The sequence below is a fragment of the Schistocerca americana genome, chromosome 4 (assembly GCF_021461395.2).
Source record: "Schistocerca americana isolate TAMUIC-IGC-003095 chromosome 4, iqSchAmer2.1, whole genome shotgun sequence".
Taxonomy (NCBI): Eukaryota; Metazoa; Arthropoda; class Insecta; order Orthoptera; family Acrididae; genus Schistocerca; species Schistocerca americana.
The window spans coordinates 667,163,806-667,189,506 of record NC_060122.1 but is presented as its reverse complement, the minus strand read 5'-3'; the positions used below and the strand labels follow the sequence as shown (position 1 = coordinate 667,189,506).

The 25,701-nt window shown below is 41.2% G+C and overlaps 1 protein-coding gene across 3 annotated transcripts in view; it reads right to left on the bottom strand.

The window, feature by feature from the left end:
* The window catches only part of LOC124612937 (synaptonemal complex protein 1-like), a 500,344-nt gene that overhangs the window by 280,193 nt on the left and 194,450 nt on the right, over positions 1 to 25,701 (bottom strand). For all 3 annotated transcript variants that reach the window (XM_047141436.1, XM_047141437.1, XM_047141438.1), the window contains exon 10: positions 5,707 to 5,808. In XM_047141436.1, the coding sequence (XP_046997392.1) occupies positions 5,707 to 5,808 (102 nt within the window). The remainder of the gene's footprint in view (positions 1 to 5,706; positions 5,809 to 25,701) is intronic.

The following is a 25,701-nucleotide window of genomic DNA, read 5'->3' as shown; positions in this document are numbered from 1 at the left end:
TATGAATACAATTTGATGTACATCACGAACATGTATAAAATATCATGTGTTCGAGCTAAGGGGAGGGATATGTAGTGCCTCGAGAATTTCAAAGTAAATTCTAGAGAACCTCGTACTTCCACCATCTCAAACATGCGTTATTTTAGAGATGAGTGTGGTAAAGTAGAACTGTGTCTACTGCACCACAATTATGTGTGTGCAGGACAGACATGTATCAGACGGATGATCGGCGCGGGCAGGTAGTCGCCGAGCCCACCTAAGAAGTTACATGTCGAAGGAATAAACGCACCGTACTCCGTGCGACGTCACAATTTATTGTGTGAACATTTGAATGTTGTTGAGAGAAGAGACGAGACAATTACTTACTCATTCATTCTCTTACCTTTGTAAGGTCCGGACAGTTGTCTTGTTAAACTTGGAGAGATTTCTAGACTGTATTTATGGAAAATGAATGCGATAGTTTCTGACGGACCAGAAGATGTCGAGTTTACGAAAAATGTTTTAGCTGCATGAAAACTGTTATGTGTGATGAAAATACAGTGAGATTGACTTCAAAGTATTCTCAAGTGTATGGAGTTATTTTAAAAGTATAAAAAAATTCCTCCAAAGTAGCATCTTATCATCGGAGAAGAAGTTTTGCAAGACATCGCAGCTGGCTACCCTGAAAAGAAGATCGTTGAAGCAACTCCAAGTAAGTTCGATAGCCAAGGGGGAGTGTGAGACTTGCACACCAGTACCACACTGCCACCCTTAAACACTGGAACCACCAGACACTGTGGCATGCCATTTTTCATTCAATGTTCATAGTGCAAGTTAATGGTTTGTTTTCTACATTTCTTGAATGTTGACAATGTCCATTTTGTTAAGTTTAATATCAAATTCCCTTTCTGTCAGATCTTAAAAACGAGTTGTGGCTATAAAATAATGGGCTATTGCTGTAAAACATTTTGTTTCAAAAGTATATATACTTAGTTATTGTCACCCTCCATTCCCCTATTCCTATAAAGCTCCATGTGAATTTTCCATTGATGGAAACAGTGCTGGAAGTCGTCCTTGATTACACATGCATAGACAAGTTACATGGTGCTATGTTAGGCAAATAAAGTGGGTGGTCTAACACTGGGTGTTGTACTTTGCTAGAAGCTTCTTAACAGACAAAGTGTATGAGCTGGTGCGTTGTCTCGTTGCACAAACTGTGACTTGTTTCTTGTACACTTCAGGTCATTTTTTCCCTTATTTTCTCACAGAGGTGGGCAAGAACTTCAAGATGGTAATACTGATAAATACTCTGACCTTCAGGAACATGATATAAAATTCCATGAGTATTGGAAATAAAAGAAAGAAAGAATATCGTAAGTAAAAGAAAGAAAGAAACAATCATAACTGCACTTATTGCTCTCATTGAAGTTGTGCCCATCCAACTCATGGGACGGCGATTAATTTCAGGATCATAAGTGAAAGACCAAGATTTGTCACATTTTATCACTCTTTGAAAATTAGAATCATTTTCACTGGTATTCAAAGTGTCAGCAAAATTATTTTCATGCGCTACTTTTTGTTCAACCACGATAATTTTCAGCACCAGGTTCACACACAATTTTCTTATGTTAAATTGATTATGTAAAATTTGCCTTACACATTCTTTGTCAATTCCTACAGTTTCAGCAATCAATTGAATACTCAATCAACAGTCAAGATTGAATCATATTACAAACTTCTTCAATATTTTCATCTGTTTTTGAAGATAAAAGACATCCCTGGTGTGAGTCATTTTCAAAATCTTCTCAGCCACCTTGGAAACACTTGGAACACTCAAAAACTTGTGAATGTGATAAACAGTCTTCACCATAAAACTCTTTCAGTAAAAGATAGGTTTCAGTAGCAGTTTTTCAAAGTTCCATGTGAAACTTCATGCAATTCATTGCTCTGTTACTACACTTCGCATTTTCCCGACAAAAAAATTAACAGCTCTTATAAAAATGAAGGCCATGGCCACAGTGATTTGTCTGCAGACACCAGAGATGCCGCATCTGACCAAAAGGGCTTCACACTTCACAGCTATTGGTCATTCATCTAACACATGCGTACTTACCCTGTGGCAGCATCAGTCCTGTTATTTTATAGCCAGACCTCATATACAGAGAACATGGGTGATCCTATTGCACTTCCCTGTGGCACTCCTTATGATATGTTTGCTCCTGTGGCACAACTGACAAAACGTTTATCACTGTTGAATACTCTCTGTCCAGGAAAGGCAAACTGGGTTCTATTGCTTAAGAAGTGTTTGAGTCACTCACATACCTGGGAACCTATTCCATATGCTTGAACCATCATTAACAGTCTATAATGCAGTACTGTGTCAAACAAGCGGTACTGTGTCAAACATGCGGTACTGTGTCAAACACGCGGTACTGTGTCAAACATGCAGTACTGTGTCAAACACTTTCCAGAAATCTAGGCATATGAAATTTGCCTTATGTCATTCATTCATGGTTTGCAGGATACTCTGTCACAAAACAAGCAAACTACACTCCTGGAAATGGAAAAAAGAACACATTGACACCGGTGTGTCAGACCCACCATACTTGCTCCGGACACTGCGAGAGGGCTGTACAAGCAATGATCACACGCACGGCACAGCGGACACACCAGGAACCGCAGTGTTGGCCGTCGAATGGCGCTAGCTGCGCAGCATTTGTGCACCGCCGCCGTCAGTGTCAGCCAGTTTGCCGTGGCATACGGAGCTCCATCGCAGTCTTTAACACTGGTAGCATGCCGCGACAGCGTGGACGTGAACCGTATGTGCAGTTGACGGACTTTGAGCGAGGGCGTATAGTGGGCATGCGGGAGGCCGGGTGGACGTACCGCCGAATTGCTCAACACGTGGGGCGTGAGGTCTCCACAGTACATCGATGTTGTCGCCAGTGGTCGGCGGAAGGTGCACGTGCCCGTCGACCTGGGACCGGACCGCAGCGACGCACGGATGCACGCCAAGACCGTAGGATCCTACACAGTGCCGTAGGGGACCGCACCGCCACTTCCCAGCAAATTAGGGACACTGTTGCTCCTGGGGTATCGGCGAGGACCATTCGCAACCGTCTCCATGAAGCTGGGCTACGGTCCTGCACACCGTTAGGCCGTCTTCCGCTCACGCCCCAACATCGTGCAGCCCGCCTCCAGTGGTGTCGCGACAGGCGTGAATGGAGGGACAAATGGAGACGTGTCGTCTTCAGCGATGAGAGTCGCTTCTGCCTTGGTGCCAATGATGGTCGTATGCGTGTTTGGCGCCGTGCAGGTGAGCGCCACAATCAGGACTGCATACGACCGAGGCACACAGGGCCAACACCCGGCATCATGGTGTGGGGAGCGATCTCCTACACTGGCCGTACACCACTGGTGATCGTCGAGGGGACACTGAATAGTGCACGGTACATCCAAACCGTCATCGAACCCATCGTTCTACCATTCCTAGACCGGCAAGGGAACTTGCTGTTCCAACAGGACAATGCACGTCCGCATGTATCCCGTGCCACCCAACGCGCTCTAGAAGGTGTAAGTCAACTACCCTGGCCAGCAAGATCTCCGGATCTGTCCCCCACTGAGCATGTTAGGGACTGGATGAAGCGTCGTCTCACGCGGTCTGCACGTCCAGCACGAACGCTGGTCCAACTGAGGCGCCAGGTGGAAATGGCATGGCAAGCCGTTCCACAGGACTACATCCAGCATCTCTACGATCGTCTCCATGGGAGAATAGCAGCCTGCATTGCTGCGAAAGGTGGATATACACTGTACTAGTGCCGACATTGTGCATGCTCTGTCTATGTGTCTATGTGCCTGTGGTTCTGTCAGTGTGATCATGTGATGTATCTGACCCCAGGAATGTGTCAATAAAGTTTCCCCTTCCTGGGACAATGAATTCACGGTGTTCTTATTTCAATTTCCAGGAGTGTATATTTTTCACAAGCAATGCTTTATAAATCCATGCTGATTTGTAGACAGAAGCTTTTCTGTCTCTAGGGAATTTATTATATTCAAACTTAGAATATGCTAAATAACTCTGCAGTAAACTGATTTTAAGAATATTGGTCCATAATTTTGCGTGTCCTTTCTTTTACCATTCTTACATACAGGACTCACCTGCTCTATTTGCCAGTCACTTGGCACTTTGCGCTGGGTGAGAGATCCGCGAAAAATTCATGCTCAGTAAGGGGCCAAAGCGAAAGAGTACTTTCTGTAAAACCAAACTGGGATTTCACCCAGACCAGGCGACTTACTTGTTTTCAACACTTTTAGTTGCTTCTCAATACCAGGGATGCCAATTCTACGTCTTCCACACAGGAGTCTGTGCAGCAGTCAAATGATGGCATGTATGTCTGTACAATCCTCCTGAGTGTATGGTTTTTTTTTTATTTTTTTTTAAATTACAATTAATAAAATATTCTGGGCTATTATGCCGTGGTCGAAGGGATTTCACTTTAAAACCTGACGTTTCTTCCCCATCTGAGAAGGACATTTTCAAGGGGGGTCGTAGATTTGTTGAATGTCAGCACAACGTTCGTACATACTTTTCTTATGTTAAATTGATTATGTAAAATTTGCCTTACACATTCAACAAAGCTACGATCCCCCTAGAAAATGTCCTCCGCAGATGGGAATGAAACTTCGTGTTTTAAAGTGAAATTCCTTCGACCATGGCATAATAGCCCGGAACAATTTATTAATTGTGACAGTTCCAGTCATGAAAGTTTAAATGTTTTTATGTTTAATAAAAAAATGTCAGCTTTTCTTTTGCTGTTTGCTACTGCCACACTAGACAGGCCAACAAGTGAGTGGATGGAGGACTATGGCCCACTTTCACATTGTGCAGAAAACTAAGAAATTAACATTTCAGCCAAGACACATTACTTCGTTGTTTAGTGTCAGCAAGATGCAAAAGCTATAACATACTCTGGTTTATGAGGCACAGACAAGAATGAAAGACTTTTCCACAAGACTGACACTGCATGTGAGCTTGCAAGTGGAGACGTTTATGGAACCAGTTGCCTGCAGTTGTGTGGAGTTACTAAGTTTTGTTACTGCTTCTCCTACAGATGAAGACAACAACGATGTGAAAAGAAGAACCTAATGGACCTTTTTTTTTCCTTCCACATATCTATGTGTTATCACTGTGTTATAATAGCATATTGGATTTAGTATATAAGGCCTTACCTTCAGATAATACGCAGAAAGAGGCACATAAAATAAACTGTGTTTGTCTCTTTCAAACAATAAACAGAAGAGAAGATGACTAGGGTTTCACATCCTGCCCACAACGAGCTCATTGTGCGCAGCATACAAGCTTCGGTTAGGGAAAGAGGGCGCAATAAATAGCCGTGTACTTATAAAAGGAACCATCCAGATACACTCCTATTTAAGGAAACCAATTGAAATTACAAATCTGGAATGCCACATTGAGATATGAACCATCATCCTCCCAAATGTGAGTCCAGTGTCTTTATCATTGTGCAGTCTCATCAGGTAACAATAATAATAGTGCAGCCACTGGCCAGTCAGACATTAAATTCCAAAACATTCGGACAATAACACATTATAAATTTGTATAAAAATGAATAATTTTCTCGTATTCATTTGTACACGTCTTAAATGCACAAAATCATTCAATAAATTCATGCAAAGGACAAATTCACAATATAAATTCTGACTTACCATCTGATCCTTTGACTTTTGATTTAGTTTCAATGATTCTAATTCTTCTTTTGTATCTGATAATTCTTTCTTCAAACTGTCAACTTCGGCGGGGTTTGTTTCCTGTGGTGAAGGACATGTTATCATATCAAGTTCAGCCAGTAAATAGGACATAAATGGAGGACTTATGAGTGTGAGGGCATTTAATGAAGCCTTTTCAGAATGGAATAATTCAAAGAGGAATGAAAATAGTGACAAATAATTCATGGTTTTCTTACAGACAAAACTAAGACAATACAATCAGTAAAAAGATGAAGGTATGAGACTATTTAGCATCAAGTAAACCTGCAGTAAATGGTAACAGTTTTCGTATAACAGTAAGCAGAGCTTGAGCCTTATCCATTAGGTCGCCTTTGTGAACAAGAACAGGTATTAACATATAAACTCTCCAGAGTTTCAAAGATGTCACTACTGCTTACGACTGTCTACATTTTGTTATGCGCTATTTTAATTTTGGCACTATGTAATTTACAAGAACAACTGATTAGTGACACAGTTACATCTGATATGTAGGTAGTTTTGAGTATTACTTCTTCTAGTTTTCATAAAGTGGGGCACAATTAACCTTGGTCCTATCAAATATAGCTTGATTTGTATTATGTTGCAGCTAAAAGACACTTACGTAAGCAACATGATGTGTCTACCTTATGGTCAGTAACACTCTGTCTTTTCCACATTGTTGATATTCATACGCAGAGTTTCCACTGTTGATTCATATTATGCAATAATAAAAACTGATTATGCTTGGTGGCATAACGCAGAAACTGGAATAGCACATACTGTAGAAATTGTGCCATTTAAATAATTTGTATACTAATACTCTGCAGATTCATTAAACAAGAAGTTAAATCTCTGGAAAGTGTCTGTCATGGAAAAATTTGACATCTCATTGCTCTCAAAGTAAGGACATGTGAAATGTTAGCTCACACTGACAACAGCTATGGTCTTGTTCACAGAACCAACCTGGTATTTATCTGATCTGAAGTACAGAAATCACAGAAAACTTCACCAACATGGCCAGACATGGATGTGAATTCTGGTCCTTTCAAACACAATGTCATTCAAGAAATATTAGTAGGATAACAACTATCTTCCTCGCAATTTGTAAGTAATAAGCAGTCTGAGAATCTTGTAAATGTCTGGCAAGGTCTGAAGTTAAAGTGTATGGATGGTTTCTGGCAGCTGCATGTGATTATAAGTACTATACGCTGCAATTGATTAAATTATTATTACAGTTCTTTATATGTGTCCCACCTATAGACCCAAATCATTCCTCAAAACAAGTAAGGAATGTCCAGCAACATATTACTGTATGGCAGCTACTGCCTAAATCCAATAGTGTCACAACTTCCTGAAGTCAGTCACTTCTCTAACAACAGAAAAGACTACTGACAAAAATACTCACAGTGCAAGCTCAAATGCAAAGGTTGTGAACTCACTTTGACAGAAACTACTGATACTGAATCATTAGCGATACGAAACTGTCAATGCTATAATGGCCTAGTTTTTTGTCTCTTTCTGTAAAACTATTCAGTGCAATAAGATATTTAAACCACCATTACAGTTGTTTTTTCAATGTCATTGTTTTTACACAGTGAGTGAATGCAAGGATACACAAATTACTTGCTTTATATATGTACTAGCTAAGTGTACATCACATGTTTCATACATGTAGTCTACATCATCATCATCATCATTATTTAAGACTGATTATGCCTTTCAGCATTCAGTCTGGAGCACAGCCCCCTTATAAAATTCCTCCATGATCCCCTATTCAGTGCTAACATTGGTGTCTCCTCTGATGTTAAACCTATTACTTCAAAATCATTCTTAACCGAATCCAGGTACCTTCTCCTTGGTCTGCCCCGACTCCTCCTACCCTCTACTGCTGAACCCATGAGTCTCTTGGGTAACCTTGTTTCTCCCATGCGTGTAACATGACCCCACCATCTAAGCCTGTTCCCCCTGACTGCTACATCTATACAGTTCATTCCCAGTTTTTCTTTGATTTCCTCATTGTGGACACCCTCCTGCCATTGTTCCCATCTACTAGTACCTGCAATCATCCTAGCTACTTTCATATCCGTAACCTCAACCTTATTGATAAGGTAACCAGAATCCACCCAGCTTTCGCTCCCATACAACAAAGTTGGTCGAAAGATTGAACGGTGCACAGATAACTTAGTCTTGGTACTGACTTCCTTCTTGCAGAAGAGAGTAGATCGTAGCTGAGCGCTCACTGCATTAGCTTTGCTACACCTCGCTTCCAGTTCTTTCACTATGTTGCCATCCTGTGAGAATATGCACCCTAAGTACTTGAAACCATCCACCTGTTCTAACTTTGTTCCTCCTATTTGGCACTCAATCTGTTTATATTTCTTTCCCACTGACATTACTTTCGTTTTGGAGATGCTAATCTTCATACCATAGTCCTTACATTTCTGATCTAGCTCTGAAATGTTACTTTGCAAACTTTCAATCGAATCTGCCATCACAACTAAGTCATCTGCATATGCAAGACTGCTTATTTTGTGTTCACATATCTTAATCTCACCCAGCCAGTCTATTCTTTTCAACATATGATCCATAAATAATATGAACAACAGTGGAGACAGGTTGCAGCCTTGTCTTACCCCTGAAACTACTCTGAACCATGAACTCAATTTACCATCAACTCTAACTGCTGCCTGACTATCCATGTAAAGACCTTTAATTGCTAGCAAAAGTTTGCCTCCTATTCCATAATCTCATAGAACAGACAATAACTTCCTCCTAGGAACCCGGTCATATGCCTTTTCTAGATCTATAAAGCATAGATACAATTCCCTGTTCCACTCATAACACTTATCCATTATTTGCCGTAAGCTAAAGATCTGGTCCTGACAATGTGTACGAGGCCTAAACCCACACTGATTGTCATCCAATTGGTCCTCAACTAATACTCGCACTTTCCTTTCAATAATACCTGAGAAGATTTTACCCACAACGCTGATTAAAGAGATACCTCTGTAGTTGGTACGATCTTTTCTGTTTCCATGTTTAAAGATTGGTGTGATTACTGCTTTTGTCCAGTCTGATGGAACCTGTCCTGACTCCCAGGCCATTTCAATTATCCTGTGTAACCATTTAAGACTTGACATTACACTGTATTTGATGAGTTCCGACTTAATTTCATCCACCCCAGCTGCTTTATTGCACTGCAATCTATTGACCATTTTTCTCCACTTCCTCAAATGTGATCCTATTTCCATTATCATTCCTATCCCATTCTACCTCGAAATCTGAAACGTTATTGATCGTATTTCACCTACATTGAGCAACTCTTCAAAATATTCCCTCCATCTGGCCAAGGCATCCACAGAATTCACCAGCAGTTTTCCTGACCTGTCCAAAACACTTGTCATTTCCTTCTTACCTCCCTTTCGAAGACTGCTAATTACACTCCAGAATGGTTTAGCAGCAGCTTGACCCATAGTCCCCAACCTGTTTCTCAAGTCTTCCCAAGATTTCTTCTTGGCTGCTGCAATTATCTGTTTGGCTTTGTTTCTTTCTTCAACATAACTTTCTCTGTCTACCTGAGTTCTAGTATGTAGCCATTTTTGATACGCCTTCTTTTTCCTTTTACAGGCTGCCTTGACTGTGTCATTCCACCAAGCTGATTGCTTCATCCTACTTTTACACACTACTGTTCCAAGACATTCTTTAGCCACTTCTAGTACTGTGTCCCTGTACCTTGTCCATTCCTTTTCCAACGACTGTAATTGACTAAATTCAACTAACTGGTACCTTTCTGAGATCGCTGTTATGTACTTGTGCCTGATTTCCTTATCCTGAAGTTTGTCCACTCTTATCCTCCTACATATGGACCTGACCTCCTGCACTATCGGCCTCACAATCCCAATTTCACAGCAGATTAAATAACGATCAGTGTCATCAAAGAATCCCCTGAATACACGTGTGTCCCTCACAGCCTTCCTGAATTCCTGATCTATTATTATATAGTCGATGACAGATCTGGTTCCCCTGCCTTCCCAAGTATACCGGTGAATGTTCTTATGTTTAAAAAAGGAGTTTGTGATTACTAAGCCCATACTGGCACAGAAATCCAAGCGTTGTTTCCCGTTCCTGTTGGCCTCCATATCCTCTCCAAATTTACCCATAACCTTTTCATACCCTTCTGTTCGATTTCCAATCCTGACGTTAAAATCACCCATGAGCAGAACACTGTCCTTGTCCTTTACTCTAACAACTACATCACTGAGTGCCTCATAAAAACTATCCATCTTATCTTGATCTGTCCCTTCACAATGCGAATATACTGACACAATCCTAATTTTCTTGCTAGACACTGTCAAATCTATCCACATTTCCTGCTTTGACTCCTGACAGGTAGACCTTGTATTCTCCCACTTCCTCTTCTTTCTCACCCCTTACCCGAATGTCACTGACAGCTAAGACGTCCAGCCCCATCTTACTTGCAGCCTCTGCCAGCTCTACCTTCTTCCCAGAGTAGCCCCCATTGATATTAATAGCACCCATCTCATTACCATTTGTTTGCCAAGTCGTATCTTAGGAGTCCCTGGTTTGTCAGTTAGAGGTGGGACTCCGTCACCTCAAAAGGTCCGAGGCATTTTGCTCTGATTGTTGCCAGCATCACATTTAAAGTACAAGGGAAGCAGGTTGCTAGCCTTACTGGCCCTGAGTCCCACTGGGCTTTACCCCTAACGGTTGCGGGGACTAACCGGTGGATTTGGTAGTCTTTGCCGTATGAGCACAAAGGTGACCACGACTCAGAATATGTCCGAGATGCCCAGCCTTATTTTCCAAAGTGACTGGTATCCCGACTGTCAGGACCACTTACTTGGCCACTCATACGTTGCCGTGGTTCATGAACTAGAACATGACTACAGGAACCCACACCATGAACCAGTAGGCTACATTATACAATATTTTCATTTGTGCATAAAAATAATATATGTGACTTGTCCAACACCTATAACACAACATGCTATCATAAATTAAAAGGCCAAAAAGATTTGTATCCAAATCTATGTATGTATTAGTGTGGATTCTTTGTATTTTGACACATTACTATAGCCACTGGATGCTTGGTCATTTCTATATTCCATAGCCACTGTCTTTTATGTTATAATGGGTGTGCGAAATGTATATGTTATTTTCTTGTATTAGTGCCAAAGGTTCTTTTAATGTTCGAACACTAAACATTTGAAAGTTCCTTATCTTTATGTAAAAAATTTTACTGTATAGTTAACATTTTGTTACTCTGAAACATGTATCTTTGTGGAAACCCATTATAAGAGCCCTGCACTTCACTAAATAAATAAGTAAATCACAAAATATCCTGACATGATATAAATGAAACTTGTGAAAAATCCTTGGTAAAATGAGAGAATAGATACAAGTTTCAAGTTGCTGATTGTTTTACTTTTTATGTCAGATTACTGGGACTTCGTAATTAAAGAACCCATTTAAATAAAGATTCCTCTAACATATTCAACAGAGACAAGGGCTATGCAACGAGTAGGTCTTGCCAAGATATACTACTCATAACAAGGTGCTGATATGGACACACTATTTGCACTTCGGTGAACACATACACTTATTGTTCCGGCATAACGACGAGGGCCGGAACGAAGATGAAGAGCGCAAGAGCAGAGAAGGCAGTGAGATGACATCAGTCAATAGCCCGCTGACAAGGACCACACCATGACAGGAGCGGCCTCTGTCTGAAGAGAATATAAGCGCCACTCCTGCCAGCCTTGGCAGCAGAGTTGATGACAAACACTAGCAGAGAGGCCTAGAAATTTAGTGACATTAACGATAGCAGTGACTTATGAGAGAGTGTGAATTGCTTACAAGGACATTGTATATAGTGAAGGACACTGCTTGTTGCCCATCGCTTGCAACAACTTGTTGTACATCCAAAGTTAAGTATTGTCAATCTTCTTTATTGTAATAAAAACTATTAATGTGATTTGCTTGAACTGTTGTATAGCTATTCGAGAAGGCAGCATCCTTACGCACCCTGTAAGAGAAGAGTGGGCAGGATGCCACATTGGCTACGAGTTATACAACAAACCCCGCGCCTGATGGCCACGGAATTTTGTGTTTACTGGTGCCTTAATTCTCTCTTGTCTTTTCTTTGTAGGGGCATTTATTTGCTTTAACAGTTTCTTGTCATTTGTAGCTAATCAGTGTTTTCGGGTGTGCATTGCTGAAATTTTCTTTGCTTTTGCCCTTATTTTGCTTGCTTGCTTTGTCTGTTTGTTGCATTCGTCTCTTCCAACATATCTGCCCCAATCCTCAGACGCCACAGCTGTAGCAAGAGTTAGATACCACACAGCTAGATGCAGCAAATTTCTATGTTACTCAATACAGTGCAGCAGCTACTGGCCAACACTGTGCGCCTGACGGAACAAGCAGCACCTACTACAGCTGCTATACCACCTTTTTGACAGTTTCATGATCAAGAAGAGGAATGGCTCGAGTGGTTGCCCCAATCTGAAGCTCACATCATCGCTCACAATGTACCAGGTACTGTGAAACTCCCATATTTATTACCAATGGTAGGAAGTGCAGTGTTCTGCCTAATAAACAACTTCTTCCTAACACAACTAAGGGTGAACTTAGTTATCAACAGGTGGTATTGGCGCTAACTAACTATTATGACCAACAATTGAATGTGGTAGCAGCTAGGTATCAGTTCTTTAATTGCAAAAAATGGTCAGAACAAACTTATCGCGAGTGGGTAATAGATTTGCAGGATGACAAGAAAATTCAAATTCACATGTGCTTGCAGTACTTTATATTCAGATGTTATGTTGCATGATGCGACCGTGTACAATGTACCTAATACCACACTCAGAGAACAGATTTTGAAATAGTCCGATCCATCATTTCAGCAGGTAGTGCAAAAACTAGATCAGTATGATCCAGGTGTCCTCTCAGCCATTAAATCTGAGCAGCCAGCTATTTGTCAGGTTGTGTCCCTTAGTTGCAATTGGCCCACTCAGCAGCAGCAACTTGCACTAGCCAAGGCAAGTAAACAACACTTCCCCACGCCACATAAGCAGTTCACCAAAAAGGCGGCTACACAGGTGAACAGAATTAAATCTTGCCCTCGGTGTTATTCATGGCACAAACGCCAAGACTGCTCCTCCCGATAAGCTCAGTGTTGCACTTGTGGAAGGAAAGGACATGTACAATCCGTATGTTTGCAATGGAACAAACATAAGCATTCAGCCCACTCACAAAATTCTCTTCATCAGGCCCATGTCATTAATGCAATATATTCCAAGACTGCAACAGGCATTTCAAAAACTGGCACGCGAGCAGTTTCTTCAGTGATCTGCCAGTCAAACGAACTTTTTGTTCATTTACTTCTTTGTGGGAAATTTCAGTCGGACACAGGTGCCTCTATCACATTGCTAAATCATCACACATATGAACTGTTAGTCTCCCCACACCTGTCTAAAACTAGCACGCAACTGATGGCTTATAATGGACAAGACATTCCAGTTCTTGGAAAATGTACACTGCCTGCCATGTATCGCTCACACAGGCAAACAGTGACTTTTACAGTGCTACAATCACGCGATTGTGAGAAAATATTTGGTCTTGATTCTTTTGATTTGTTTGGCTTTAACATTCAGGATAATGTGTTGTCAGTGTCTGCATTCAATGCAAAAGACAGTGTAGCTAGCTAGCTAAAAGAATTCCCAGATCTCTTTTCTGAAAGTTTAGGGAAAACTGACAATTTTGTTGCACATATTACTCTGAAAGACAATGCTCAGCTGAAATTTTGCCGGACCAGAACTGCTCCCTTGCATTAAGGGACAGTCACTGATGAACTTAAAGAAATGCAAGATAGCAGAGTTATTGTGCCCATATCAGCTATTCAATGGGCAAGTCCACTGGTTTTGCTTCCAAAACCTTCAGGTTGCATTTGCCTCTGTGTTGACTTTAAGTTTACAGTCAACCCACAAACTGTGATTGATACTTATCTGTTGCCATGCCCAGAGGATCTCATGGACAGATTAGGAGCTGGACACTACTTTTCAAAAATTTATTTGCGTGATGCATATCTTCAAATACTGCTCGGTGAGGAATCTCAAAAAGTGTGTGTAGTAAATACTCATTTCGGATTGTTTAAAAATTTGTGGTTGCCTTTTGGCAGGCAGTGCTTCCGCACCCACCATTTTCCAACGGTAGGCCTATTTGGAACAGCTGACTGCACAACTGCCAAACTGTTCAAACTATTTGGACGATACTGTTGTAGCAGGTCGTACACCTGAAGAACATATTGCAAATTTAGCTGCTTTGTTTTGTGTGTTATCTGATGCAGGACTAGAGTGTAGACTGAACAAGTGTGATTTTTTTAAACCTGAATTGCAGTATCTTGGTCATGTCATAAACAGTCAAGGTGTAGATCCTCTTCACTCACATTTGTCAGCCATACCATGAACTGTTACATTTGGTTCAGACCAAATGCTGCACAAATCACAGCTCCACTGCGTCGCAAGAATGTCCCCTTTGTTTGGACAGATGAGTGCCAAGCACTTTTTCAAAAACTAAAGATGCACTACTCAGTGATCGATGATAAGTTCACTTTGATCCTGACAAACCAGTTGTATTGCAAGTTGACGCTTCCTCTTATGGAATCAGTGCAGTGCTTTCACACAGAATTGGTGAGAAGGACAGGCCTATTGCTTTTGTATCAAAAGTGTTGTCCAAAGCTCAGTGTAACTATTTACAAACTGGAAAAGAGGCTTTGGGTATTTTGTATGGCGTCACAAAATGTCACCACTATTTGTATGGCAGAATGTTCTACTTGGTAATGGATCACAAGTCTCTGCAGTCCTTGTTTCATCCGACGAAACCTGTTCCTGTACAAACTGCCCAAAAACTGCAAAGATGGGCTTTGTTGTTGTCTCAATACCAGCACGAGATTGTGTATCGTCCGACTGGTCAACATGGAAATGCGGACACTCTCACGCATTTTCCGATTGGCCCTGATACAGACTTTGACGTCTCTGCTGTATCTTGTTGTCACATCAGTGTTCATGATTCTGAATTGCTTCAATCATTTCCACTGAACTATAGGAAAATTGGACAGGCCATGGATGCTGATTGAGATTTGAACATTTTGCTAACATACATTCACACATCTTGGCCTCGTTCCTTGCATCGCATAAAGAACTCTGTAGTGCGCCGATACCTTGGCCATCGGCAGAGCTTCGCTGTACAGAAAGGTGTGATTCTTGTTCAAAATATCACTGGACAGTCACGTGTGTTGATCCCTAAAGCTTTACAAAAAGAAGTGTTGCAATTACTTCACCAAGGACACTGGGGGATTGTCATACGAAACAGTTAGTGCGTCGACACTTTACTTGGCAGGGTATGGATGCCCAAATAGAACAGGTGACATTACAGTGTCCCGATGTGCGGAAAATCAGTCCACTCCACCACAAACATTCTCTCCTTGGCCTAAGTTGCAATCGCCATGGCAACTTGTTCACATGGACTTTGTGTGACCTTTTTGGAACACTCGCTGGTTGATTGTGGACTCATATAGTAAATTTCCTTTTGCTGTGCTAATGAACTCAAGATGTCACACAGCACAATTCAGGTGTTGTCCTCTATTCTTTGCCTCGAAGGTTTGCCTGAAGTCATAGTGTCAGACAATGGTACTCAGTTCATGTCAAATGAATTTGAAACATTCTGTGAAGGCAATGGCATACAGCATCTAACTAGTGCTTCATTCCATCCACATTCAAACAGCAAAGCGGAACATTTTGCCAGAATCTTCAAGCAGCAGGTGGCCAAACTTCGCTCCACACACACCAGGGATCAAGCATTGCAATTGTTTCTCGCCTCCTATCATTCACACCCACAAAATGGACCATCGCCTGCGGAATTGCTTCATGGCCACCGCCATCACACACTGCTCCACTGTCCTCAGCATCCGGCGCCAAAGGAAGTCCGCAAGTATCACTTCGCGCTGCATGATATTGTCTTTTACAGGGTTTTTAGCGGCACCAGACGGTGGGCGCAAGGCGAGATTGTCTTTCGACTTGGCGCTCACACGTATCTTATCGCCTGTTGACTTGGCACTTACATGTATCTTATTTAAGGCCTAGAACGCTTGCAGTGCCGACATCAAAGTCAGCTTTGCCTCTGTCATATGCACAATGATCTTTCGGTGTCTCTTCCCACAGATTCACATATCCAGAGAACAGAGTGGCCACAGCAGCCGCCAGAGGGTGTCATTATGGCACTCTGGGATGACCCCCTGAAGATGGAGCCTTCACCTCCTCTTGTCTTACTGATGGAGCTGGACCCGCTCACACTGCAGCAGTCGCTGCCTTCTTCAGGAGGTGGAAGTGTACCCTTCTGATCATTTTCCATGAGACGTTTCCACAGAGCGAAGGCCGGATGGCAGAGTATGACCGGAAGCTTGACATCCCCTGCAGCCACAGCTTCCAGTCCCATGATGCGCCCGCACTCCTGCCTCTCCCCACACTCCTGCCTCCCCCACTGTGGTCGCAATGCCTACACAACGACGGACCATTGCTTTGGGAGGGGGGAGGCGCGGAGGGGGGGGGGGGGGTGTTCCGGTATAACGACAAGGGCCAGAACGAAAATGAAGAACGCAAGAGCAGAGGAGGCTGTGGGATGACATCAGCCAGTAGCCCGCTGACAAGGACCACACCATGACAGGAGCAGCCTCTATCCGAAGAGAATATAAGCGCCACCCCTGCCCCAGCCCGACCGCAGAGCAGATGACGAACACTAGCAGAGAGGCCTAGAAATGTAGTGATATTAACAATAACAGGGACTTAGGAGCGAGTGTGAATTGCTTACATGGACATTGTATATAGTGAAGGACACTGCTTGTTGCCCACCGCTTGCAACAACTTGTACATCCAAAGTTAAGTATTGTCAATCTTCTTTATTGTAATAAAAACTATTAATGTGATTTGCTTGAATTGTTGTATAGCTACTCGAGAAGGCAGCATCCTTAGGCACCCTGTAAGAGTAGAGTGAGCAGGACCCCACACTTATGTTCCAACAAATCATACACTTATGCTCCAACAAATCTAATTGGTTCAGAATAAAATGAGTCCACAACCTGTGCATTGGTATTTGTTGTATTGTAGGTTATCGATACTGCCAGAGCCGGCTCCTCCACATTCTAATAAATAAGGTCGCAATACTCCCTGGTGTGAAGTTGTTTCCATTTCACAGCTGGAGCGACACTAGCGCTCCACGCAGTGAGAAAGGAGACACATGTGTCGTATGGATAATGTATGTTTTTAATTATTTTTTCTACTTAATTAATGAAATAATTATTATATTCTTCCATTCCATGCATTAGTAAATTACCAAGGGGCATGAATTATTGTAGATAAATGTAAAAACAGCTGAGTTTCACTGATTCAATGACAACAACTACAACTTATTCATGAAGAAATACTTTCGAATATGTGTACAATTGCAGCATACTTCACTGACAGCAAGAGGATATACATGCATAGTTCATGCATGAGAAGCACTTATTTCTGTTCCTGTCAGCTCTTTATGATAAGTCACTTCCATTTGACACATAAAAAAAAAAATTGTCAGGTCTAATGATTCACCCATTCTTGTACTTCTCTTGACATTCTGTTACTCAAATATTTTTTTTAAACGTAATTACTTTTGTTTCAAAATTGAATTTCTTGAAGATTCTTGCTGTCTGCGGCTCGGATGTAGTGACAATAGTGAAACTAGTTGGGAAACAGTTTTATTGCTTTTGACTTTTTGTTATGATGTCTATATAGCTCTCCCTTCAGCAACAGGTGTGGTGGCTTATTTGGTACATTAAATATTGTAAGTATTCCATTCCATACAGGTTTGTTATGTCCCACATTCACTGATTGGCTGGAGGTGTAGCAAACAAAATTTTGTGTTGTTGGGTAGATATACATCTTTCTGCAAAAAGTCAGATCTTCTGGTGTTTACTAGCAATTTTTTATTATTAAAGATAAACAAAATTCTTTGGTAAATATCTGTACATCAGAAGAGAATCATGCAAATTGTCATCTAATGTACCATCCCATATCTCAAGAATCTTTAGAAAACTAAAGAAGATTTTTCTGGCACTAAATAAGCTCCCTACTATAAAAACTATGCTACAAATCAATATAAACAATAGTATATGTAGTGGTCTAATATCATACTATGTGATGCCACTTGCTGACCGCACGGTGCACTGCTATTGCATTGGTAATGAAAACAAGATGGAGTGTCGCAACTGTTACGTTACACTGTGGCACCTCAAAGATTCCTGCAGGCACCACGAGTGTGTGAGGTAACGGGCGAGTTGTGGCGCCCTGAAAATATTCTAAGTTCGGAGTTGGCGTGGTCGAGCTGGGGCCTCTCGGCAGGTCGCGGCCTGGCAGCAACCACATGGTGCCGAACCTTAGCTTAGTAACCGCGTGATGCCGCACAATGGCCAGTCCAGCCACGTGGCAGGGAATTCCATGGTGACGCTGTGTTGATGAAGGTGACACGCCAGGAGTTCCAAAGATGGTGGACTTTGTGAAACCTTAATGGCAGACATTTCACAGTTCGTATAGAAATTAATAGTAGCCAGATGAATCATGATATCTCAAAAAGAAACATGTGCATTACCATTATTTGCACGACGATTCTGATGGTGTAATCAGATTTTCAATATCTTTATTAGTTTAAAGTTTAGTATCTGAAGATAAATTATACAAGTTAACACCCAGCTACAAATTTCCAAAATCTAAATGCTTCATCCCATTCTGTAGATCAATGTGTCTTTGGAAAGCTATTAGTGTAAAACTAAATTGGTATAAATTACAGGCACATAACTTGAATAATACATGAGTTATTGGAGGTCAAAGTGGCCGATTACTATTGATCGTGTCAGGCCGTAAGTACTCCACAGTGACACAAAAAAACAGCAGCAGCATACTTATAAATATATTTATTCGTCTATGTCTTTGTTTATATCCAACATTCACTACTATTCATGAAGAAATTGCTTAAATATTTACTGTGTTTTAGAAAGCACCGAGACATTAGCCTACTGGCCTACCTTTTGTTGCTATTTCTTTGATATATGTTTATTTAATTTGTTTATGTGTTTAATAATGTGTGTATATGGTGTGTTTGTGGTCCATCCATAGGAATATTTAGTTAATTTCAAATTATTTAAAAGTAAATCCTGTATTTCATATGTGTTTCAATATGTTTGTGAGTGTACATTGGCTTGAAGACATGGAGGGAGCGCTCTAGCCAATCACAGCGCTCATTACTAAGATAGACGTATGGAGGTTGGGGAGGAGCATCGTTTCAGGAGACGACACGTGGTAGTGGTGGAGAGTGTGGCGCAGGGATGCGGCACACGCTCCAGGAGGTGCTGGACGGTGCGACGGACGAGGAGTCGTGCGAAGGACTTGAAGTGTGGACAGTTTGCGTGTGGTTGCGAGAGATATAAATACTTCGGAATGCGGACTTGTGAACTTGTGAGATTTCCGTGGCTTCTACAGTGGAGACATAGTGTGCATTTAGAAGTGAATATCTTGCGAGCTATGTTATTGTTCATAGCTAATTACGTGCAGTAGGAATCTACCGTTTCCCTGTTATTCGACTTATATTTTATTTAATTGCTAGACCATCAACACCAATAAGTGTTTTGCAGAAATATATCGCATTCTCAAAATTACTTCTACTATCGTACTCACCATTTAAAGTCGTTAAGATAGTACCTGCAGATTTTATTTAATTGCAATCTTTCATTTATAAATTTATATGTTACATTCACAATTTGCAATTGTTGAGTGATAGAAACCTTCGACCATTCGCTTAATGTGTCTATTCTTATCGTGTACTGTAGACTCAGCAGTATTTGGCCTGTAATGCAGCAACTACGAATCCCAGCCCCTAGACAATGAAACCAGCCAAAACTTCTAATATTGCAACTCTGAGTCGGAGGGTATGTAGTTGAGGGCCACCTCGTTTCATTCATCACACTATATCATTTCATTTTTATTTGAAAGCCCGCAAGTGGCACTTTGAACATCACCACCAAGGAAAAACCTCGAGGCTGACGAACAATGAAGACCACCAGGATGGTGTTATAAGCAGCGGGCACCTGGGCACCAGTCATCGAGTCAAGATTAACGGACTTCTGTGTCGCTAGTTGGTTCCAAACATTACGCTGAGTTGCTGATAGTACTCAGACACATGATCGTGCTGGGCCTACGATTAAAGCTAGCCACGTATGCCACATGTTGTCAACAGTGGAGCAATTATTTCACACCAGTTGAATACAATACATTTATTCGAAGTTCACTTGTGTCAACCAATCTTTTGTTTGCCCGTCCAGATTCCTACAGATCATTTGGCCACCTTCCACCCATTTACCATTAGCAACAATGATGTAACACATGACTTCTCAGAACATAACAGATACCAACTTCCATCATAACATCTGGCAACAAACCTTGTCGAACCGAAAATGCCACATTATTTATTTCCATTGTCGTCTATTTTTTATCACTTTCTGGACATTTTTGTTTCTGCTTTTACCACTTGCTTTTGTGGATAGTTCTGTTTCAGACCCAAGTTTGCCATTTTTGTTCAATTTACTTGTTTATGCTGCCACATATTGCTGCAGCTTTAGTATTTGGTGCTTTGCCTAGTTTACCCCACCACCCAAAGCTCCATGCACCCCTGCCTTATACTTAGCGTCACCACAATTACAAGTGCCCTTGACATAAATACTTCCTCTTCAGTTACAGACACAACAAGTGACACAGCTTACTGATACGAAGAGGGGCTTCATTCAGATGCAGATGGCAGCCAATGAGACTTGCAATCAGATGCCACCCACTACAGCAACACCACCACTACAGCAACACCACAACTTACACAGCCATCATTTGTGCCTTTGTTTTGCCCATTTGAAGAGAAGAAAGAGGACTAGGTTGACTACTTGCCCCAGTTTGAAGCTCATCTATCTGCATACCATATTTACTGTTTTACTGTGGCACCGTTGCACTAACTTCACTGCAAGAATGTATCTTTTGTGTGGTCCCAAAAATGTGACACTGCTTTTCGATGACTCAAAGATACTTTGCTCAATGATCGTTGGCTAGTTCTTTTTGATCATACCAAAACTATACTTTCTTTGCCTCTTTGTGTGGCATTGGTGCTGCACTTACTGTAAAGAAGACACGTTAAGTTTCAGAGAGGCACAGTTAAAAGACATTTACATAACGCTTTCAGCCACAGCCCTCATCAGCAAAACAGAAACAGAGAAACACACACAATTCATACACATAAGATAGCACACCTCGTGTAAATATGACCGCCAACTCCAGCAACTCAGCCCAGAATGCAACTATCATGTGGGATGGCAGCTACAATCTGGAAGGGGATGGGGAAGGGGAAGGGATAGTAGTGTAATGGTGGGAGGACAAAGGCACACTGTCTAGAAGAGTGTGCAGGGACTTAAATGCCAACAGGCACAGCATCAGGAAGTTGTTGGGAAGGGAGCTAGGAGAAAAAGAGCAAAAAGGAGAGGTGTGGGAAAAGATGGGATGGGCTGTTGGCAGAGGGCAGTAAACAAATATTCTGGGAGAGAAGATTGGGAAGGAGATGATGGGATAGTGGGGTTGGAAACTGTTGGGTGGAGGGTGTGGGGACAGTATGTTACTATAGGTTGAGGCCAGGATAATTATGGGAGTGGAGAATGTGTTGTACGGATAACTCCCATCTACACAGTTCAGTAAAGCTGCACACTCTGCAAGACAGCATTTCTCTGTCCTCTCACTATAAACTACTAATCCCAACCCTTCCCCGCCTCCTCCAGATTGGTGCTACCAACCCATATGATACTTGCTTTCTGACCTTTGCTGCTGTAGTTGGCAGTCATGGGTGTGTGAGGCATGCTTGCTTATCTGTATGAATGGTGTGTGTTTCTCTGTTTCTCATTTGCTGATGAAGGCTGTGGCTGAATGCTTCATTTAAACATCTTTCAATTGTGCCTGTCTGCAACTTACGGTAGGTGGCAATCTGTCTTTTCCTACATTGTTGTAATCCTACATGGAGTTTCATTATTTGATTGTGCTGTATTCTCACACAGGACTGGTTCGGATGACAGACCAATAGCCTTCATCTCCAAACTGCTTATAAAAGCTCAGAGAAACTATCCAAAAACACAGGAGGCTCAGCCATAATCTATGAAGTGACTAAATTTCATCAGTATTCATTTGGAAGAAATTTCTTCTACTTTGTCACCAGTAAAAGACTTTGCAGACATTTTTAGATCCAGCCAATCCCATTCCAATTGCACTGCACAGAAACTGCGATATTGGGCACTTATCGCACTACCAACATAAGATGATGAGATGATGTACAGGCCCACATCCAAGCATGCTGATGCACACGCTTTCATGTCTTCCCTTGGGAACAGAAGCAGACTTTGATGCATCAAAAGCACCTTGTTTCCACATTAATGCACGGGCTTCAAATACACTGGACCAGTTTCCATTAGATCACTAGAAGATTGTCCAGGCCATGGAAACGGATCTGGACTTGCAGATTCTGATGCACTACATTCAAAATGGTTGCCCCCACACTGTGAAACAAATTGCTAGCCCATCAGTTTGCAGATGCTTTGGTCATCAACATGACATGTCCGTGTTACAAGGTCTCCTATTGCTATACACTGAATCTGAACAATTATGTGAAGTGATCCCAAAGGTTCTTAATTTGGTCCACCAGGTTCACGGGGGTTTGGTCGGCACTAACATTGCACATGGTTTGGCATGGAATCATAAACAAACTACACGACAGCGTAATTCCATGCTTGTGTGGGCTACCAGGCAGCCCATTGTCAATGGTTCTTTAATTGGCCAGAAGCAAATTGGCAGTTCTTGCATTTGGATGTTGGTGGACCCTACTGGAACACTCATCGATTGTTGTCGACACATACAGCAAGTTTCCTTTTGCAGTTCCCATGCACTCTTTGATGAAACATTGCACCCTTCAAGCCTTGTGATCCATATTTTGCCTTGAGGTTCTACAAGAATCTCTTGTGATTGACAATGAACCTCAATTTGTGCCTGCAGAATTCAAGGACTTCTGTACAGCCCATGAGATTTGTTACACCACCAGTACACCTTTTCATCCACAGTCCAATGTGAAGCAGAATGTTTTATGCGCACTTTTAAGCAGCTAATGGACAAACTACACACCCACCACATGTGGAACCAAACTTTGCTGCCCTTCTTATCATCCTATTGCTCCCAGCTTTGCAGCAACGCATCACCACTGGAGTTGCTTCATGGATAGTGCCATGGCACCATTGCACACTTCTCCAGTTGCTGCACCCACCATGGCAGCCCGTGCTAACTCTGCCCACTCAGGCTACACACACAGTGGTTGGAAGTGCTGGAAACACAGCATCAATGTAAAGTTGCTTGGTAATTGCATGTTTTTGATACAGGGTCCCTGTGAATTGTAACAGCCTTTGCTTATAGCTAGCCACATCTTCCCCAAGTTGTAAGTAGTGTGGAATTTCTTTTGCCCAAGTAGAATACAGTATACTTATCCAAAGTGCAGTTGTGTCAACTAATCTTTTGCTTTTTCTGCCCACATTCCAAAGGCAACAGATTATTTGGTCACATTCCTCCCATTTATCACTAGCAACAAGAACTTAACATTTGGCTCCTTGGAACATAAAAGTTACTGCCTCACATCTTAACACTAATAACATATTTTATACCTGGAGAGGATAACTCAAATCTGACTTGCTACAATACTGAAAGCCAATGAAACCAGTAGTGCTGCTTAGTTACATGCACAAAAGTTATAAATAAGTTCTGACAGTGTATAATGAAGTGGTTCCTATATTCTTTGGATTAAGGGAGATATACACTGGTCAATTAAAAAAAAAGCATTTATAAGAAGCTATAAGTTAGCTATTTTACCACATAGTGATACATCAATGTGTATCACAGATAATCTAAAAAAAAAGTTCAATATTTTGATTGTTGTGCAAGCATAGTGACTATAAAGCTAGCACATGTGCAGTGATGCTGAAGTGGAATGTTACGTGGCATGTGTGAAAATGGCAGATCCTACACAACTGGAAATCTGCAAGTTAGAATTTAAAAACTGTTTTTCTGTCTTCACAATACATAGAAGACTTTGTCATCAATAAACTCAAAAATGTCCAAATGTCAACAATTCACAGACGGCACCGGCTGTATGAAGAAACAGAATGTTTGTGCAATGGAAAAAGTACTGGCTGGTCACTTGTACCAGTAAAAAATGTTGAAAAAATTCGTCTCTCATCTGAATGTAGTCCATGCAAATCAACATACAAGACTAGCAAAGAGTTAAAAAAAAAGGAACAAATAATGATCTTGTATGTTCTTGAAATGAAGCTGACAATGTATGTAATTTAGGTTTTACACAAAATGAAACAATAAAAAACAGATGCACTAATTGTGCTACGGCAATGCTGGAGGCCATGGAGGAAGAAACATTTTCTGCAAGGCACATTTTCAGTGAGGAGGCAACCTTCCACGTAAGTGACTAGGTTCAGCAGCACAATATTTGAAGATGGGGACAGAAAAGCCTTAATGTGTAAATTTAACATCAGCATGGCTCATCAAAAGTTCATTTTATCCATGTTGGACAATGGTTAGGAAACTGTGACAGTTTATAACAACAAAAGATAAATTAAAACACTTATTACTATTTTTCTGCTCCACAGCATGTTTCAAAGGCTTACACTTTTATTAATCTTCTGGTGGAACAGTGGATCGCATTACATAAAAAAAAAAGGAATGTAATACACTGATCCACCTGAATATGAGGGCAGAAGCACTCAAACCCCAATTTTTAAGGGAGTTACTACTGAAATAAACATTCAGTTTGAGAAAGAAGCCAACAACATAATTCTTGCATATTGCATCAGCACAAACAGTGGTTGGTTAAAATTTTCAGCAATTAGCAGAAATTTTCTTCCTATGCAATTTCATTTCAGTTAATATCAAATACCAGCTACTTACATCGCATCAAAATATTCAAAGACTATGAAGCAAAATTAATGAACTACTTATCGGCATTGATAACCCAGTTGACACAATCTGCCTCTCTGAATGTCATGTAACCACTGGCATAGATGTGTTATGTGTTACAAGATTAGGTTAGCAACTGACTTTTGTAAGAAATTGAGAAAGAAGAGATTGCCACATTCATCAGGACTTGTCATCAATTTAAGAACATACACAATCACAAATTTTGTGTAGAGCAGCATAAGGAAGCATGTGTGACAGAAGTAGAATTTCAAAAGAAATTCTTCATAATAGTTAAGTGTATAATGAGCACCCGCAAATAACTATACTTTTTTCATAAATCACTTATTTAATACCAAATAAAACAATGAGCTACAGGTTGCTGGTGATTTCAATGTGAAGAAATGTTCCAGTAAAAAAAAAATGGGAACGATGGCCTTTGTAGACTGGTCCCTTGAACCCCCACAAACCAACCAAAAAAGAATTTGTTACAGTCAGTAATACTATCATTCAACTTATTTCCTACTGTAAACTTCCCAACAACAGGAGGGGGGAGGGGGGGGGCAGTATTTGCTCACCCACAGCAATTGATAATATCTTTTATAAAGATCTGATGAACAGAATTATATTACAAAAGCAATAGCCACTGGCCTATCAGACCATGATATGAAGTTGCTTTTGTAAGATGTTAATATTGAACAGGGTATAAAATCTATTAAACCTGAATTGAAGAAGATAGGCAGGAAGGCACAAATTGATAATTTTAGGGCACTCCTTGAAGACATGAACTGGAGTGATGCACACAGTGGTCACGGCATGAATGAAAAAC